Consider the following 21,856-nt stretch of genomic DNA (forward strand, 5'->3'; position numbering starts at 1 on the left):
CTCTTCACAGTTTTCAGCATCTTTCAGTTATGTATGAGAACAATATAAGTAAAATTTTGTTAAGAATTTTTGATGGGAAACTGTCAACTATTGTTGTATAATAACATGCAACATCACATTACCATTGATATAGGCAGAAATCTCACCTAATCTTAGCGAAATGCAAAGAGTACCTAGCCAAGTATTTGTTACTGCACACTTCTAGTGAAATAATTCCTAGTTCACTGGCTAATCAGAGCAGTGAATCAGTGTGTGCACCCAATGAAACAGACAGCTAACCAAAGCACAGATTTTAATTGACCAGAAACAAACAAACAAAACTACCCAGATTTATATTGACATCAACTTAACTAAATGTATTCACCTCAAAATCTATTATAATGAAACTTTACTGTTACACAAATTATTTGGTATGAGCTACCTTTCCTAACACTCTTTGTGGAAGAGAACAATGCTTCCTAATTAATAAGTAGTAGAAGATAAACAAGGAAGTCAATACCCATTTTCAGAGAAGACTAAAGAGATGGAGAACCAAAGAGGGGGAGAAGAACCCAGCACTGCATCATCTGTTTTTCTGGCAAGGAAATATCTGTAACCTTGTTATCCCCATTCAGCTCCTTTAAGTGCTTTCAGAAGGTAGGATAAAAAAGGTTACCTTAAGGTCATGCACAAACATTGTTACTTCTACCTTGAACTATTTTCTGGGGGACAAAGACTCTAAGGTAACTCATTGGTATATTGCAGTTCACCCATGAATCTGGTCAATTCCAGGTTGTTGTGAGATGATCGATGACCCAGCCAAAAGAGCCCAATCCCAGGGCTTTGGTTAGAAGCAGTGATTTAGGAAGGCATAAAGGCAGAAGATGGCTGGGCAGAGCAAGCCTGCTTGCACCACCACCACTGTCTTCGCCTGTACAGTGGTTCAAGCTGCCAGAGGCTTTCTGGTTGCCACGGCAACTGTTGGGCTCTGCTGCAAACTCAAAGCAGAGCCTCTGAAGTTAGGTATCAAACACTGGAGCTCAACAAACGCAAAGGGGAGAACAAGGATCACCCGTAATAGATCTACAACTCCTATGGCTAAAATAACCTTTTTAAAATCGGAATTTTGTTCACGTTTTTGTATAATGAGGTAAGTCTTGCCTGGCATTGTTCATTAGTGTCATCTTCTGGTGCAAGGAGAAAGGAGACTGCAAATCCTCTCACTTACAACGGCAGCGGAGGGGGTGTGGGTAGGAAACGTGATTACCAGGAATGCACCGAGCCCGCTCTTTCATTCATTCAGTTATATATTTCAACATATGCTGAGAGCGTATTTGTGTCAGGCATTGTGCCAGGTACTGGGTCTGCAAAGAGAAGTGAGGTACCGACCCCCACCTCAACACACACAAATTAACAATAATTAACAAAAATTAGCATAACCTTCGCAAGCCTGGGGAAAACCGGTTAGGCACTGCCAGCTCTCCACGGGTCCCTCTTGGAAGACAGATTCAGAATCCAAACACGCAAAGGGAAAGGAGACCCCGGAAATAGAGCTGGGCAGGAGGGAAGGCTGGGGGAAGAGGGAAGCCAAGTTCCCCTAGGGATGGAAGTCTGTCAGGGCCACGCAACTGTTCCTTTGAGGCTGGTAGGGAGAAGAGGTTTGTTTTTCTTTTAGAAAGACGGAGCCCTTTCCCCTACTGGGCTCGATTTCTAGTAGGGGAAGCCCCACCTCTTTGGGCTTTTGATTGGCCCTACTCTTTTTCAGATAATTTATGCCAGCATCCTCTCGGTCTGATTGGCTCCTTCGCTCGATTCCGCTGGGAGTCGCATCCTACCTGGTTGGGAGGTGTACTGCCTTCTCACACTCCGTCCTCTCGTACTCACCGGGCTGCAGCTGCGGTGGGAGAAAAAGTCCTGGTCTGGAGAACTGAGCGGAAAAAGCGATCCTGATGGGTTCTTGGAAAGCTCTTCTCTTCTCCCCTTTTCTTCTGTGGAGTCAAAGGAGAGGGGTGAGGCTGATATTCCTCTTACTGACTCTGCATCTGGGAAACTGGTGAGTTAAAAACTATTCTTTGGTATCCCCCCCCCTCCCCTTTCCCCCTCACTTCTCTTTCTTTCAAAAATCATTCTAGGTTAAATAAATTTCATTTCCCTGAGCATATGTGCAATATTTTACCATCATTTTATTTTTGATTAGATCTACTCTTTTGCAGATAGAACAAAATTAGCCTATGTATGAAGCATAGAGATTAGCTCAGTTGTTTTTGACTTGAAGCACAGTAGAAACTAGTAAAGGTTCAGTTACTGGGAGTGGGGACAGGAAGTAGAAATGATTTTGCTACTGCCTTTGGTGATTGAATGCCATTGATGAACTTTCTGGATGATTCTGCATTTTAAATAAAAAGTTATTTTAGAAACTTGTTACACAGCATGGTATGTATGATGCTTTTTTATTCACTAATATTGCTTTCTCTCTCTCTCTCTCTTTTTTGCTATTCTAAAAAAAAGCAAAATTTTACATCAAGGAAGATTCATAAATATGGCTAAAAATCCATCAGGGTTGAAAGTGTGTCATATTTAACTTAGAAATAATTATGCATATTGAGCTTTGAATGATTTTCATTTTACTTGGCTGTGTACAAGTAAATAAGAATTGTATGGTGATATGAAAGCTCTGGCTGTATGTGTGTGTGTGTGTGTGTGTGTGTGTGTGTGTGACACACAGAGGGAGCGAGAAAGTGAGAGAGGGAGAGCGATTACCAACCCCCAAGCCTCCAATTCAACAGGAACAATTCTTGAGCTGCTTGGGCTGTAATGCCTTTCAAAAAAACTTTGAAATCATTCTGCTAGAAAAATAAAATACTCAGATATCACACCTTGATATAGGAGTAGTGGGTGAACAAAATTAAAATATATTGATTGAGACATAGATACTATAAAGGTCTTGGACAAACTACTCTTATCATGTAACTGTGTTTTGTACAAATGCACATTTAAAATTATGTTAAAGTATATGTGATCCTGCTTAGAACTCCAGTAAAATGCAGTCACTTACAGAGATGGAAACATGTCTTTATAACTACTTGCATCATTGCTAAAGTTAATTATTATGATGATTATTTTTAGCATATAGCTAGAGTGAAGTTTTTGCCATTACTAGCAGATTTTTCTCCCCCCAAATAGAGAATGGATTAAAACAGGGTAAGTAATATTAGATTTGCCAGAATATGTTTGACACTCAATGTGTTTTAAATATTACAGTTTTAGTGAATTTACCCCTTTCTCTTAGAAACTTAAATGTTCTGCATGGGCACAAAAATACTACTTGATTAATTATTTCTTATGTATAACTTGTGTCATAATGGTCTATTTCTTTGAATATATGATACAATTATGGAAGATATTTCAGTAGACCATGTTTCAGTGCTCTCATGTATCTTGATAATATCACAAATGAATCTGTGTTGTCAAAAGTAAAAACAGACTTACTTAGTGGTGTTTTGAAATATCAAACTGTATGCTCCTTTATCTTTGTAAGTGCAAGTTTCTCTGGCAACCTCATAGATAAGCTGCTTACTAAAGGCCACGCTGTCTATCTAAAAAAGATGTTTGGGTTTAAAGAATACATTTTGTTCCTGAGTATATTTACATTATGAGCATCGTAACTAGTTTCAGAACTGTCTTCAAGCTGCTCAGAATTAGAGTGGTGTGGTGCCAGGGACAGAGGTGGGCTCTGGCAGACAGGAGACATGATTCTATGTGTCAAGAGCCCTTAACCTCTCTGAGCACAGTTCCTTCATCTAGGAATTGGAGGGTAGTAGCACAGCGTTTATAATTTCTTCAAGTTTTCATGTTCAGTATGTCTAAGATTTGAACTGAAACAGAAAATAACTCAGTGCTGGCATCACTGGCATTTCTTAGTAGTTTTCAAGAGGGAAATTCTAATTGGGAATGCTCTATACTATTTTCTTGCCATATATATGAGTGAGTGAGAGGGAGAGATGGTTATACAGTTAAAATAAATCATTTTATCATAGTACTATAGAGAATCTGGATTATTCTGGCCAGTGATTAAATACATATTAAAAATAAAGCTATATGTTACTGTTGTAAATTAGCTCTTAGGGCCTCAGTTATGACAGTGTATGTCTTCACTTTTCAAAGTAGCTAGCTACAGTTGTGGTGAACTTTTCATCCTTTTAATATTTAGTTGAAGATAACGGATGTTAACATGCATAAGCATTTACATTCGTATTTTCTTCTTCCTTTCTCCTTTGGAGGGAACCTTTCTAAAACTAACCACAGATGGTTCTGTTTACATAAGACTATTGATATCTTCTGCTGGAGTCTAAATTAAATCTTCAAAGTCACCCATTTTGGGATTTACCAGATTGGAAGCTAGTATTTCTTGTATCTAATCAGAGACAGTAGCTTATTTCCTCATTAGTTTTCATCAGGACCATAAAGGAGGGACACTTTATTGATTTTTATATTGCTGAGCTATGAAAACCAATCCTGTTGTAACTAAAAGCTGTAGTCATGGTTCCTATGTTTCATTCTCTGTGAGGCTCTATGGCACCTTGGTAAGTGCTTAAAATCTCTTATGCTTGATTTGACTTATTTGTAATGTTGAAAAATATAATTATAATCAGACTTTTGAAAAGAATTGAAAAAGTGCTTTGAGATTTTAGCTCTTCTAAAATGTAATTTATGATATGCTTTGACTAAGAAGTTATATTTTGAGATAGCTCAAGGAAAAATAACTCATTTTTGTTTTTTAAAACAATTTCATGAGTCAACAATCATACAATTTAGCAATCAACTGCCCAAATGACAATATTTAAATATAATTGCTTTATAAAATATATTATTTTCAAAAAATTTCAGTCATGTATTTTGTGGCTGGTAGTGCATGATTTTTCTTTAAGCATTTAGATTTTTGGCCTCATTTTCTAATAAGATATGGAAGCAAACTTGAGGACAAAATGACTAATGATGCTCTATGATAATTAAATATTCAAAGAAGAACTGAGAGACAAAATGATTTTGAAGCTAAAATGTAAAATTCTACAATAAATAAATCCCCTATGGATTGAGTCCTCTAGGTATGCTCTTCTAACATTTTATCCTGTTACATATACTGTGGGACACACTTTTGGTTAAGCAACCGAAGGAAATGTTTTGATTTTTCATTTAAAAATGAAACAGACAAATCTAATATTTTATATTTATACAAAGGTGATTAAAATTTGTCTAAGAAAATAATAACGAAGGGGGTTCGAAAGGAAAGGAGACAAGACAGGGTGGAAAACTGAAAAAGTGTCTCTTGAGATAGTATCCAAATATGATGAATTACTGCCATGGGGGAAGGAGGAGGAGTGGGCATAAATTGAATGTATGGACCTCAGGAGAATAATTCACATATATACATGCTACCAATCCTGGACTTGAACATTAGGTGTAAATTTTAGTTTCTGCTTCCCACTAGGGTGATTTCAGGCAAATTTGTGGGGAAGAGAATCCTCATTTGTGAATGGTAGAAATTACATCTACTTTTTCAGCTGTTTCAAGACCAAAAGAGAAAATTTGTGCAAAGTATATGGCATTTACAATTTTAATTTAAATGACATAAAAATAGATATTCTTGGAATCACAGTAATCCTAGTATTATTTATTCTAGTTAAAGTTGTTTAAGTCAAGTAAATGCCTTGAATCCTTTGTGCATTATTAAATATGTTTTGGTTTATGGAAGAGATCATTCAGTCTTTCATTCAACAAGTATTATTGAACGCCTGCTATGCACTCTACACAGTGCAATTTGCTGGGTTTACAGTGGTGAATAAACTAGTCTTCAGTACTAACCATGTGGATAGTACTTGTGCCTAGTACTCTATATGCGTATGGCCATTCTACTCACTGCTAAGGCTTAGATTTATGGTATTAATCAAAGGAAAACATCTTCTAGTCAAAAAAGGGAAATATACCTTCAGAACTCCAAAGATGAACAAAGGCATCTACATTTTTAAGGTTAGAGGGTGATGATAGAAAAGATTACAATCAAGGAAGGAGATTTAGAAAGCCATGAAATTACTCATCAGCAATACCAAAAAACCATGAGGGAAATAAATGTCTCTAAAATTCTAAAGACAAATGTCCAACTGAGAAGGTTATACTTAGCCAAACCATCAATCAAGCGTGAAAGGGAAATAAAGCCCAGATACTGCTATTCTCCCCATTTTACAGATGGAAAAAACCAGGGCACAGCCATTTTTGGGGACTCACTAAAGATCATCTTGCTGTTAATGCTGAATCCAAAACTCAGAATCATGTGCTCTGTGCCCAGCGCCTGCATCTTAATCACCTTTTCTCTAAAATTACAAATGCCATGTAAATCAAAACATTCATCATAACTGTGGATGAAGGGGCAGAAAAAGTAAGTGAAGGAGGGTAAGAAGGGAAAAGGAAAAGAAAGGAAAGGAAAGAAAGGTTAATGCAATTGACAGAAGCACAATAAGTATACAATCCACTGTGTATCTATCATATAATCTGGAATATTATACGCAATGTTGTATTAATCATTTTAGGGGAAATATCAACAAACTGGAGTACTTGTTCTAGAAAAAAACACCAAGGGATAAAGAGTTAAAAGCAAGAATTCAGAATTTAGATAAATTTTGTTGAAGAATCAGATATTTTTTAAAGATGCTATATGAAATCATAATTGAATTTATTATGTATAGATGTAACAGACAAATCATAACCAAGTAGGGAAAGCGACAGCAAGGCAGATTTTCATCAATACAAAAGCCCTCTAACAAAATAATAGATGTCTTAGACTTCAAGCAGAAGCTTGTTAGAGATCTTGTATTCTTTGGTAGGCAGATGAAATTTATATTTTTTTCTATTTTTAAATATCTCAGAATCTAATTCTGTCTGTACTAAAATAGTTTAACCAACCGAAGTCTCATGTATCAGGAAATAATCCTAGCTATTAAATCATTTAGTAAACATTTATTGAGCATTAGCATTCATTCAACAACTATTATACTCAGTGCCTACTATGTGCTAAGCACAGGTCTGGGAACTGGAGATAAAGTGGTAAGCAAGACATAATCTTTGCCCTAATAGTGTTTTCATAATGTATATAGGAGACACACACACACACACACACACACACACACACACACACACACACATATGATAGTATATACACACACAGTGTATATATGACAGTGTATATATATATATATATATATATATATATATATATATATATATATATATATACACATATACAACACATACATATGAATGGTAGTATGCATGCTGGACAAAGAAGGCAGAGTTCCTGCCCCCACTGAACTTAGTAGTTAATGTTGGGGTGGTCTATTGATATAAACAAGTACAGACAATAAAATGCCATAACTGCTACTCAGAATTCTAGATGAGCTATAGTGGGGACATCAAGAAGACCGTCTTCAATCACAACTCTGGGAAAAGACTGAATGTTCTCACCTGTGATGGGCAAAAGTTCAGGTTAAGTGGTGGTGAAAAATATACATAGAGATATAACATTACTATTCTGTGGCCAGAGGTATGGTCTCATAGTGTGGTAGGCCTTTTGAAAACTATATTCCTAAGGTACCTTTTACTTTGGTCATCTAATATGTGGATTAAAATAACAGCATTCTATTAAAACCTATATAATATAGTTTAATAGTGAACTTCTGAACTGTAGGAATCCTTCCCTTCCAAATACAATTCATTTGGAGATTTAACATTTCTCTTTATTTTTAGACAAACACACTGAGTACCAAATATTTCAAGTAACAATAGTAGAGACGGTGCTAGGAGGGATATAGAAGGAGAGTTAACATAGACCCTGCACTCCAACCTGTAGTGGGATAGGCATATCAGAAAGTCCATGATGAGAACATAGTGGGTTTAAGTTAATGTCTTAATATTGGTATGATTAGCGAATGATTTGGTTCTCCACGCAGCTATAAGTCTGCTAGAATCAAGTGCTCTAGAGAGCAAGTTAATCTTTGGGTAGATTTCCAGGACTATGACTTGTGGTTGCAGAATCTTTGAACTGCTTCAATGTAGGGACATCGTTTACCTATCAGTCATCCTAGACGTGTAGAGCTATCAGAATAATTTTCCAACACATGAAGAAGAGCGTTTGGAGTAAGGATTACCTTTTCAACTAAATAGCTATATGACTAGAACAAAGTAGCCTCGTTGGTTGGATTACATTTAAGTGTTACTCAGACATTTGTGTTTTACAAACTAACTTGTTACTCTGTGCAAGTGGCTTATGAGTGTATATTTGTTTCTGTCACTTCTTTGGTAACAATTCTTTTTGAAAAACCTTCATATTGTCATAACTGGAGTTGACTAGAAAGAGCGTTTTGTTGTTTCAGTTCTACTCATTTGTAGTCTCTCTTTTCTGAAGCGGAAGCTCTGAGAGAATACTTATGCCAATGAAAATATTTCATCTCTCCTTTTATGATGCCAAGACTTAGGAGAAAGGTATATCTTTCTGCATTCAGAAGAGTAAATTCCCATTTCTTCCTTCTATTTAATTTTAAGATCCTTTACTATGTTTTATAATTTAATAAGCCTAAATATTATGCTTCCACTTTGCAAAAATTTTAGCAGCCTTACAGAATTTATCAGATGCATAAGAACATCAAAGGCTTAGAGAATGTCAATGTCATGAAGATTCATGTTGTTCATAAGTTTAATTTATGTCAGTTAAGCTCTATGGATATAAAGTGGTGTTGGTTTTAATATACTTTCAATCCAATGGTAATTTTTTTAATAGACTGTAATGAAAAGTCTGTTTCTTTCCTTCCTCCAAAAAATATTCACATGGAAACAGTCCCCAAAGAATATTTATAATTTCTGGGTATTCTCCATCCCCCTGAATACTATTCTTTGGAGGCATGGTTCCCAATTTTCTAAACTCTGTTTTAACAAAACAGAGTTGGCCAGCCAAAAAGCAAATAAAAAATTCCAAATTTGGCAGAATATATTGTTTTATCATTAGTATTTGCCTTTATTTTAATGATCAATCACTAAACTATATAAATTTCATAATTATAAGCAGAGGTGTTAAGAAAAAATAATCTCTGCTTTATTTTATAATTTTTCCATTTTTGTTCTCTTTCTAAAAATATGCCACTATACTAACTGACATTTTAAAAATTTATTTGATATCTATCTATACCTTTTCTCATTAGCTATTACAATTGTACATTCTTATATCTAGTCTAACCAGATCAAACTATGTTCTAATAGATTTAGGAATTGTCCAGACCCCTTTCTGAAACAAACAATGTAGTGCTCTGTGCCCAAATCAATGTCTATTGTTGTTAATTTCCTAACACTGATGTAATTTGAAGGATGCTATGTATTCTACCTTACCAAGGAAACTACTGAAAATTCACAGTGGATGAAAATGTCACATTTTATTTTTTCTCCTAGATTAATATTTCACATCTCAAATTGTGGAACCATTAATATACAGTCCAATTTCGGTTCTATTCTGTGAACATAAAATGTCTTTAAATGTAAAGCTTTTTACCATAAATACTTTAGACCTTATTTTCATTTGTTTTTTTAACTAAATAATTTAAATAATCTCTAAGTGATATATATATGTACATACATATATGGTTAAAATATATAGGAAAAACCAAAACTTTTTTCTCCTTATGTCATGTTTTTTATCATATACTGTTAATAATAATGGAATAATACTTATTGTCAAAATTACTAAGCAATTTGAAGCCTATACTTCCAAATTTTTCCATAAGTTCAGATAATATATATACACACTTGTGTGTATATATTTTATACAAATGAAATCTAATACTTGTTTTTGTCATACAACCAATATCAAAGATATTTATCTAGATTAGTACACTTAGCTGTACCTCATTTTTAATGTTGAAGTGGTATTCTATATTGTGGAAGTATCATAATTTATTAAATTATTCCATAACAGTCTCTTTCATTTTATTATGAACATTGTTACTATGTACCTATATACATATGTACATGCTTTTAATGTCAATATTTCATCAGTGTTGCCAAATTACTTGCTAGAGAGGAATTTATTCTACTAATGGTTATAAAAATACAATTTATCTATATCAACACCAGTACAGAATGTAATGAATCTTTTAATATTTTGTCATTATGATGGCTAAAATTTGTCAGATTTTAAATCTATTTTCCCTTGCTACCAGTAAATGTTGGCATAATTTTATGTATTTATTAGCTTTTGTCCTCCTCTGAATTCATGTATACCAATTATGTTGTAAATATCTTTGTCTCAGTTTATCCTTTGTCTCTATTCTTTGTCTAAATTGTTTTACATCATCTATTTTTTTTTTTTTGGTCAGATTTTTATTTTTTTTCTTTTCCTGATTTGGTTACATGTTGCTTAGAAAAAGCCTCCTCACTCCAAAAGTTAAAAAAATTCAGTATCTTATTTAATAGTCATATATTTTATTTAATATATTTTGATCTTTAATATATCTGTAAGTTATTATGTAAATAAGAGTCTAATATATTTTTTATAAATGGCTGAATAAGTATTTCAATCCAATTTACTGAATAATTCATCCTTTCATTTCTAAACTGACTAGTCATGTTTATTATATATTAAATTTTTGTACTCTTGGGATCTGAATTTGAATGTTTGATTTTGTTCTCATTGATTTCTTTATGTATTACCACAATATGATTTTCATTATAGGAACTTTATTTTGTTTTCTATTATTCTGGCAGGGCAAATTTCATCTAACAATTCTATTTACCAATAATTTCTTGTACACCCTCACATTGATTCTTCCACTTAATTACAGTATAATTTTAACCTGTTACATAGGAACTATGGATGTTGATTGAAACTTTATTAAATTTATAAACTAATTTGAGAATTATATATTAATATTATTTTATAGCAAGAATGTTTACTTTGACTTTTTTTTTGTTCTTATGTTCTCCAATTAGTTTTTTTTTTTGTTTCTTCACATAAACCTTATACCTTCCCTGTTATATATTTTTCTTAATTATTGTATAGATTGTGTTGTCATTGTGAATGAAATCATTTTTTTCATGATGGATTAGTACTAGGATTAGAAAGCTACTGTGTTTTGTAAAATTAATTTTATATTAGTTTAACTACACTGATCAATTCTCTGATTAAGTCCAACATTTTTAGTTGTTTATTTTCTTGATTCACTGTAATTTTACCTATAAACAGTAGGATGAGTTCTAATATTCTTTCCATTTATTCATTTATTTAGTAAATTTTTAAACTGAATACACACTATGTGTCAGGCTAGGTGCCAATCGTATCACATTGAAAACCTTAAGCCCTGCTTTCTATGAGCAAATAGAGGGTTGTGAAAAATAAGGTAGTGATTAAGATGAAATGTGATTAATTTTATAGTAGACTTAAACACTGGACAGATTCAAGCATATAGTAAAGCATACATAGTATTCTAGGCCTGCTTCCCTTCCCCCTCCTCAAATGTCCAAAGCATTCTTCTCCATGTGTGTTAAGAGATGGGTCCCCTATTTCTTTGTGCTAATAAGAGAATCACAGAATTGAGTTGACTATCATTTCACCTCTCTAAAGCTCTAAAAGTTCAAATCTATAACTTTGTTATTTATTACTCTTCTACTTATTTTGCTTCTCCACTAACTTTCATGTGTAATAAAACTAATTCAGTGCTACAACCCTAAAAAGAGCTTTGTACAAAAGAATAAGCAGCTAGACTATAATGGCCAACAAAAAATAAGACTTTAAATTTTTTTTTAATTTTACTTTTATTTTCTTTGACTTCCAGCTCTAAAATCAGTGCCAACACATATTTTTAAAAAGTTAGCTCCTACAGTCATTGACATTAAGTCTACTCAGAAACATTAGAACAGATATGTTTCTTTCCTGAAACTTGTCACTTAACTTATAGAAATGTATCTGATGTTTTACTTATAAACACTAATTTGTCATGAGCAACAGATCATTGTTGAGGCCTGGCTTTGAAGTTCCATCTGCACTGTCCTAACACTTTAGTGGGCATCTTCCCCAAGGGTCAAAACCTGGACATTTACATTTGCAGTCTTTCTATGATACTTTAAATGAACTATATACAGGGTACAGCTATACAATTTATCACCCAAATTAAGTTATTTGTGAGTGAAAAGAGGGTGTGAGTTATTCCAAGAAAACAGGCATAAATCAAGATTGTTCTGGGACAATCTGGATGAATGTTTACCGTACATATGAAAAATAGTTTATATTGACTGACTTGATATAGACATAGATTATTTTTTTCTAGCTGTAAAGATGAATTCTTTTACATAATTCTATGACTTAGCATGCCTTGTCTTTACTTGACCTGTCTCTTAGTTATCATCAGTTTAAAACTTTTGCTTACTATATTAAGAACAGCAATACACTCATTAAAGTACCTTTTTGCTTATAATAATTTATTATGTAATCAGATAGATTTGTAAATGTATAAATAGCTTAGTGAGGCAAAAAACCAACACTAACATGGATGACTTGAAAACCTTCTTTGGTATAAATTTGCAAGTGTCAATTAAAGACAGTGAGAAGCAAAGGCCTCAGAGAGGCGGATGCCAAGATGGGATTAGACATTTAAGAGATATTTGAGAAAACTGCCTGTGCAAGGGACAGGAGTAGAGATGGAAGCAAACAGAGAGAGCCTTCAGATAATGATGGAGGTCTGACCCCTGTGAAAGTACAGGGGAAAGAAGAAATTTGGGTCAAAAGAATCTCAGGCTATAGAGTTCAAAACAGATTTTGGCCAGGCAAGTGGGAGTCATCCAACACAAGCTGACCTTTAGAGGAGGCCCTCTGCAGGAGTGGGTCTGCACTAGCATTGCAACAATATTCAGTTACTGCCTGAAAGCAGCCTGGGGGAGCTTGGATCTGGTGCAGACACAGGGCTGGTCCCGAGGGCCAGCAGCTGGGCTGTCAGTCAACCACGTTCCCTCCCTGGGAGAACAGAGTGGCAACTTTTTAGGGCTGCCACTTTTGTTTTCTTGGCAGAGTAGAAAGCCCTACCTTTCTCTATAAAAGGCTCTACTGAATTACTTATTTTGTATAATTAGAAATTTATTTCAGGGCACTATCTGGTGTGTAGGAAGAAGTAGTTCATTTTTAGATAGAAATTATTGTCAGAGTAACTCCTTTTCATGTACTTACATTACAAAATTATGCAGAAGTTATAGTATACAATTAATATACAGAAAAAAATTAAACTTTTTATAGCTCTACTAGCATAGAATACTTATTATATTCATTATGCTGCTTTCCTGTTAAATCTTTAGTCATTTTATACCTAGGTTTTTATAAAAGCCAATTGTTATGTGTGTTTTTTTATATAACATTACATTATGAAACTAATTTCATATTTTATAGACTCTTCACAATCACAAACTGGATGGATGCATCCACTATGTCATATGGATGCAGCACAATTTGCTTAAAATACTCCTATTGTTTAAAATTTGTGCTATTATAGATAACACTGTGATAAGCATCTTTGTACAAGATGGTTTTCTGTATCACACGAATAGTTTTCTCTTTTATTAGAAAATAAAATCATCCAGATCAGGAATGCAATTTTCTTTGTCTTTTTGTTTTCAGCAATTAGCACATTTGTCGTACACGGTATTTCTTCTATAAATGAATTAAAGCATTGGACTGAAGTTTGAGCACAGACATTAGAAAATCTTTTTCATCAGAGAGAGTGTGTGTGTGATTCCTTAAGATTATTGTTCTAACTTAAAACTGAAAAGCAGAGACTAAGCTTCCAACCTATGCCCCTACTACTTACTTATCAGAAGTGTTGCTGTATTCTTATAAATTAGAAAACTCAAAATCCAACCACTCTGGATTGTTTAATAAAGATAAAATGATACTATGGAAACCTCAAAAAAAAAAAAGAGAAAATGAGTCTCTAAACTAAGTCAACCTTATTTTAAATCCTGGCTCTATTACTTAATAGTGTGGATCCTAAAGACCCTATAAATCTATTTTTTCTCTTCTGTAAAATAGGAATAGTCATATTTATTTCATCGGATTACTGTGGATCAAATGACATGACAATACAGAAAAAAGCTGTCACACCGTTCCTGAAACATGGCAGGAACTTAATGGTGCATTCTAGGCACTCAACAGCTGATAACAACAATAAAAAGCATGCATCAGTAAAATAAACAATTAGTGAAATTATACACTGAGGAGTCTATGTATTTCCAATAATGATAAAATTATACTTATTCAGATTATTTGAAAGAAGTGCTTGAGAATGAGTCCAGAAATTTCCAGAGCATTATCTAAGAAAATATGGTATATATGATAGATACACAAGTTTATACTGTATAGCACAGGGAACCATATTTGATATCTTGTAGTAGCTTATGGTGAAAAAGAATATGGAAATTAATATATGTATATTCATGTATGACTGAAGCAATGTGCTGTACATCAGAAATTGACACATTGTAAACTGACTATATTTCAATTAAAAAAGAAAAAGAAAATGATACATTTTTCCCCAAAATGAGTGTTCACTCAGCATATTTAAATGTTACCAAATCTTCTAGCCTATGAAACACAGTGAGACATCATATGCTATATGACATACTAAATTTTTAAATCATGACAAGCAATATATAATACCAATATGATAACTACTGAAGGTAATTTAGAAAGTGTGGAGAAAAATGTAGAAATGTTACCTATAATAAAATTTCCTTTCTGTTATTACCCAGAATGGGGAACGTAAGCTTTGTAATATCACCGAGGTCAATTTTCATATTAGCTCTGAGCCAGCTGGGAAAAGAGTAATGTAAATCACTATGAGCATGGGCTTTTTGGATTACCAAGTTGTTGCTACATTAAAAAATAAGAAAAGCTTTTATTTTTTCTGGGAACTTCTATTTGACTACAATCATATTTCAAAGAAAAGCCAAGTTCTTATATGTGCAGTATTCTGCCTCTATCCATCAGATGTTTTATTCTATAAAACTGGGATTTAAAGCTAAATAGATGACCTAAAATTTTGGTTGTTGACAATATCTCAGCAATTCTAATTAAGTAAAATATTCCTGAAGGACACACCAGCAGGGATTCTTAATACTTCAATACTTTAAATGCTTTAGTTTATAAATGAATGTATGTATGTACTTATGTATACATTTTATTGAGAGAAAAGAAGAAATTATTTGAAGGAAATTATATTACTATATTTCAATAGTATATTCGTTTTGAAATTAAATACAGTAAAACAATTAATATACATGAGTAAGTACTTCATTAAAAATCTGTTAACTGAATGTACCCCAGGAATTCATATAGGGACAAAATGTACACACTGTGGTAACAAACTACCCCCAAGTCTCACTGGCTTACAACACCGAGTGTTTTTGCTTAGGCTATGTGTCCATTGTAGGTCAATGGTGTCTCTGTTCATGTTGCCTTCGCTCTGGAAGTGAAGTGGTGGAGTGGTAGCCTCTGTCTGAGTATGGCTGGTCTTCTGGCAGGAGAAGCGGGATATGGTGACTCACGCACTGACAATAAATCTTCTGTTTCATAGTGATGCATGTTACATATATTCCACTAGCCAAAGCAAATGCATGCCAAACCAGAATTTAGTAGGGATGTATAATCCTCTTGCAGAAAGGAGTATTTCAGGTCACATGACCAAGTGAGAAGTCCGTGGGGTAAAAAGTATAATTCTCTAACAGGAGGAAGAGGAGAAATACTGAGAAGACTAATGCACTCAATTATGCTTTAATAATAACTATCAATACAATTATTGTGAAGACGAAATGAGGTAAAAATACTTTAAAAGTTAAGCTTTAATTTACAATTTTAATTTATACTCTTCAAAAGGATAAAGAGGGTGGATGTTAACTAAGCTTACTGTGATAATCATTTTGCTATGTATACATGTATCAAATCATTGTGTTGCACACCTTGAACATATATACAATGTTATATGCCAATTAAATCTCAATCAAACTGGAAAAGAATTTAAAAGAATAAAGGAGGGGAAGGCTGCATTAGGTAAGATGCTTAGGTCCAAAGCAAAAGAGATCTGAGTGAATAGTGTAGAAATATCAGTTAAGGTTAATGAGATAAACTTGGATATCTTCTGTGGGAGGGAAGCCCATCTCTGAAATATATGTAAATAAATAATATACATAGATTTACCCGATTTTACCAATACAAAAATTTATATATATTTTTCCACTGAAGGACTAAGATTTAGTAAAGCTGGCTGTGTGAAGTCTAGGATGATGTCATTCAAATGAAGATGGGGTTACTTATGGGTAGTAAAGAGAGGAGTAGTTTGCTACTTTTGATGAATTGTAGATGAATATCTATATTACTGCATGTTTCTTCCACACTTCATAAGTTAAGCTTGTTAAACACACAGGTGTAGCAGGAAGAGTTAGCTGGAGGATCAGAATCTGATTCTTAGTTTTGCACATAAGTAAGTTTGTGCTTTGGTTAGTTCCTTATTGACTTCAGTTTTCTCATTTACAAAATAAAGGCAGTAGGTTATTTGAGTCTAATTTCTAGTCCTAAAATGTGATAATCATTCTCTTGAGAACAGAGAGTGAGTTGTCCATCAACTCATGATTTGATAATAAGATACTCTTTGACAACGTTCTTGGAATAGATGTCTGAGTTCTTCTGACTTGAAAGGAAGAAACATAGATGTGTTCAACAACTCTTCCTCTTTTCTTCAAATCCTGCTTCACTCATCTTTCCTTAAGTCTTCTTTTCTACACATGCATTTTAAAATACATTTTACCAGACTGATTATTGCAACGTTTCTTGTATTTATTTATCTTTTAATTTTTACTTTTGAGTGTGATGGTTTAGAGTCATTACACATGGTTGTGCAGGTTGTGTACTGCTCAAACCTAGTGCCACTAACATTATCAGTGCATAATCTCTCTGGCCTTTAATGACTATTGTAGGGCTGGCCAACATTTATTTTATCATATTAATATTATATTACTTTTCCTTTCAACAAATTATTCACTTTTGAATATTATTATATCATAACAGCTCATATGATGAATGTGTTCATCTTACTGAACTTGAAATATTTCTAACACATTTTCCCTCTTGTTACTCCCTTATACAATTATAATAACCTTAAACTATTTTTTAGATACATTCTTTGGTTGAACTTTCTATCAAACAAATTTTTCTTTAAATTCTTTAGTGTTGATAAAGCAGATGATGAAGATGATGAGGATTTAACAGTCAACAAAACTTGGGTCTTGGCACCAAAGATTCATGAAGGAGATATAACACAAATTCTCAACTCATTGCTTCAAGGCTATGACAATAAACTTCGCCCAGATATAGGAGGTAAGTCTGACGAAACCTTCTGGCATTTTGGTGACTATGAAAGCCACATTTACTGATGTTACTTTGCAAGTGATGATATTTTATCCGTTTTCAAAATTACATGTCTTTTTAATGACATGCTGTACTGACTAAGACGGAGATCAATGTTGATAGTCCTGGTTTGTTTCTGATACTGGGGAAAGCAATCTATATTTCACTATTAATTACGATGTTTGCTGTAGGCATTCTCTCTCTTTTTTTTTTTTTTAAGATTCTCTTTGTAGTTTCTTTCTCTTCTTATTTTGCTAGGGTTCTTTTTAGCTCCCTAATGTTTCAGATGATTTCTGTGCATCTATTGAAACAATTATATTGATTATATCTTGCCCTTTAGTCTACTTACTGTTTGTTCTATAACTAACTTTGACTGATTTTTTAAAACTTAAACGAAGTTTGCATTTCTGTACTAAATGTAACTTGGTTGTGACATGGTAATATATTTAAAGTATCACTAGATTTAATTTGATAATATTTTCTTTCGGAATTTTACATCTATATTCGTAACGGGCATTAGCCAGTTACTTTACTTTCTGTAATGTTTTTTTCAGTTTTGGAGTCAAGATAATGCTAGCATATACAAATGAATTATGTTTTCCCTTTCTTTTCATCTCTGAAAGTGTTATCTAAAATGGATACTATTTCTTCCTTAAATATTTGGAAGAATTATTTGGTGAAGTCACTTTGGCCTAGAGTTTGCGTTTGGGGAAAAATTTTTTAACATTACAATTACTTTAATAGTCAGTTTTGGGTTATTATGAAAGAACTGAAATTTTCAAATTTACTAGTGCCAAATTATTTCATAGTACCTTTTGTGATTTTTTTAATCACCCTTAGGTTTTGAGGGTTTTTTCCCCTTTGCCATTACTGCTATTAGTAATCTATTGTTTCATTTATGAATAAAACTTAAAGGACTTTAACATTTTTCTTAGTTTGTCATAAAATCAAATTTTGACTTTGTCAAATTTTTTATTGAAAGTTTTCCTAAATTTTATTATTTTACACTATTTCATTCATTATGTTAATCTATTTTTCTTGTATTTAATATCATTTTCCTATACTGTTTTAATTATTTAATTTCAAAATAAAATTTAGACTTAGTAAAATTATGTCTATACATGGAAATTTCATAAACCTTTCAACCATAATGTTGACATTTTACATAATAATAGGACTGTTATGTAAATCAATAAATTAATATTGATACAATACTATTAACTAATCTATAGACCTTATTCAAATTATGGCAGATACATCACTAATGTCCTTTTTTTCTGGTTAAGAACTCTAACCAAGATCACACATTGCATTTTGTTCTCATGTCTCCATACTCTCCTCCAATTTGGTGTAGTTCTCAGCTTTATCTGTTTGTTTATTGAACATGGTACTTCTAAAATGCACTGTCCAGTGGAACAACCCTTAGTTTGTTTCTTATTTTCATTACTGGGCTGCATTTACATATATTTACCAAGAATACCACAAAAGTGACACTTTGTGCTTTCAGTGTAATGTATGAGGAGGTATGTGATGTTTATATATTTTATTGCTGGTGATGTTAACTTTGGTTTAGTGTGATTTTCTTCCAGGTTTCTCCACTGTGAAGTTATTATCTTTCTTTTTTTGATTAATAAATTGGTTATGAGGAGATACTGTCCTGGTAGAAGCTATGCAAATATTTCTCAGCACACTTTTGCCCATTCAACTAGTCTCCATCAATGATTCTTACCTGAAAGAGTATTACTATGTGCTGTTTGCCACATGGTAACTCAATATTGTCATCATTCCCTCTACATAAATTAATTGTAATACTACTATCAGGAGGAGCTATGACTTGTCCAAGTATTTATCTATTCACTTTGTTTATTTTGTGTAGACCTCTAGATACATGTTTTATTTTATAGTTTACAATCCTTTACTATCATTATTTATTTTATTGCTCAGAATAAATTTGGCCACTGGTACATCCTATGATTTGACTTCTCTGTCCCTTTACATGTTTTCATCATTTTCTGAGTGTGTCCTAAATTTCCAGCATGAAAGATATTTCAGGCTCATCTTGATCCAGCAATGGAATTCACCATTTTTCCAAGGAACCCTGGTTCCTCTTTTTTGTAGATTTGTATTCAGAAATCAAGCTCTGGGCACTAGGTGTGTTCATTAATATTGGGTGTCATTGCTTCTTGACCCTCTCAGTGGGCAGAAGGAGAAAATATATGTTCTACCTATACTGGCACCTATATTTCTGTGTCTATCCTTTCGTACATGTATTATAAATCACAAGTCCATATTTATATACCAGTAGCCCTGATTCCAATCCAAAGACCATGGGGTTCATTCTAACTTTCCCTTTTCCTTATTTGTAACTTCTTTTTCCACCAGTGAGACACCTGGCTCTCATTTACCCATAGTATATTTTCTTATTTGTTAAATTCCAGTAAATACATAAAGTAGTTCTCAATTTTAACACATTATCTATGAAAAATTAACTGGAATAAAGTATTCATGTACAATTATTTTTGTCTTTATCTTTGGAGTAGTAAGCAAAATACTATTTCCTAAAGTTACTCAGGTTAGTTTTTTTCTTCCCTTTCCCCATTCAGTGTGATTACGTTACTCATTTTTTTAACATTGGTTTGAGTGTTACTGGTTATATTCTACTTCGAGTAGAATTCATTCACACTTACTTTTAGTATTTGTATGGTTTTATTTTGTATATTTAATTCCCTAATTCATTGAAACTTTCTTCCTACATATGGTATAAAGTATGAGTCTAATTTTTATCTTTTTCAAATGGCTTTTCTGTTGACTCAGCATGATTTATTAAATAGTCAATCTTTGCTTCCATTATTTTAGATGTTGACTTTATCATACATTACATTTCCTTATATACTTTGGTTATTTATGACCTTTCTATTCCATTCTCTTATCTTGCCACCACACTATATTAATAGTAGAGATTCAACAGTATATTGAAACTAAAACATTTAGTATTAATGCCTTATAAAACTAGTCCAACCTCATATTTTCATTTTGTTTTGTTTTCCCTTTTCAGTTTTTCTGGCTATTGCATGTCTTAAAAAAAAGAGAGAGAGACAAAGAAGAAAAAAAAGAAAAAGACAAAGAAAAATGAAAAAGTTAAAAATAAATTTAAAAATTTTAAAAAAACATGATGAGCTTTATTATCAACAAATTTAATTACCACTAAAAAAGACTTGTTGGTATTTTTATTTGTATTGTGTAAAATTTGTAAATCAACTTTGGGAAAACTAACGTCTGTATAACATTGAGTCATCTAACATGGGAACATGGGTTGTCTTTCCAATTCTTCATGTTTATTTTGTATCTCTCAGGAATGTCTTAAAGATTTACTCAAAGATTTTTTTTACAGTTTTTAAACTGAATCCTAAGTATTTATTTTTTTCTGCTGTAAATTGTGTTTTCTCAACCATCAAGTTCTCTGATTATTGTTTTCATATATGGATACTACTGATTTATGAATGCTCATTTTATATCTTACTATCTTCCTGTTACTGATTTTATATTAGTTTAAGCATTGTTTACAGAATACACTATCATACCACACACAAAAATGTATTTTATTTTTTCTTTACCAATTCATATGCAATTGATGTCTCTAGTCTAAAAGCATTGGATCATAGTATCTAGTATGTCTATGATAATGAATAATAGTGAAGAGAATGGGTAACTTTGCCTTGTTCAGGTTCTTATGGAAATGACTCTAGTGTTTCTTCATATGCATATTCACGTTAAGAAATTATCCATCAATTTGCGTGATTTTGTTTTTAAATTAGGATTTAGTGTTGAAATTTATCAAAGGCTTTTTCAACATTTCTGGAAGTAATTATGAGTTTTATCCTCCTTAAATCTATTAATGGGGTATATAATATTAACTGAAACAATTTGCATCCTGAACTAAAGCCCTCTTGGCATGATCTATTATATACTTAATGAGGCGTTGGATTCTACTTGCTAATATATTATTTAGTATTTTGCATTGGTATTTATAAATATCTGTCTTCCATTTTAGTTTTGAGTCCTTTCTTTATCTTTTTAAGCTATTCTTCTTTATATTTGTTTCATGAAAGGGAGTTTTCCCTCATTCTCAAAGGCCTAGCACTTTATCCAGGTGTTAGCATCAGCTGACTTTCGAAAGTTTGGTAGAATTCCATTAGAAATTCATCCAGGTCTCATGCTTTTTGGAAATAGTTAATCACTTTCTTTTCTTATGGAAATTGGTTTGTTAGTGCTTTCTGTTCTAACAGGGTGAATTTTGGTAATCTGTATTTCCACAGGAAAAATCATTTTTACCTAGGTTTTCAAGTTTATTTGCAAAGAAGTCTTCAAAGTACCCTCTTAGGATTAAAAATATATATACAC

The 21,856-nt window shown here is 32.8% G+C and overlaps 1 protein-coding gene across 3 annotated transcripts in view; it reads left to right on the forward strand.

Moving 5' to 3' along the window:
- The first annotated feature begins 990 nt into the window (after positions 1–990).
- GABRG1 (gamma-aminobutyric acid type A receptor subunit gamma1) overlaps positions 991–21,856 on the forward strand; it is a 61,371-nt gene continuing 40,505 nt past the window's right edge. For 2 of the 3 annotated variants that reach the window (XM_006198094.3, XM_072973736.1), the window contains exons 1-3: positions 991–1,129; positions 1,745–2,032; positions 17,277–17,425. In XM_006198094.3, coding sequence (XP_006198156.1) covers positions 1,929–2,032; positions 17,277–17,425 — 253 coding nt within the window. In that variant the 5' untranslated portion in view covers positions 991–1,129; positions 1,745–1,928. Of the gene's footprint in view, positions 1,130–1,744; positions 2,033–15,799; positions 15,870–17,276; positions 17,426–21,856 lie in introns of those variants that run through there. The other variant, XM_072973726.1, reaches the window with a different exon arrangement.

The sequence above is a fragment of the Vicugna pacos genome, chromosome 2 (genome assembly GCF_048564905.1).
Source record: "Vicugna pacos chromosome 2, VicPac4, whole genome shotgun sequence".
NCBI lineage: Eukaryota > Metazoa > Chordata > Mammalia > Artiodactyla > Camelidae > Vicugna > Vicugna pacos.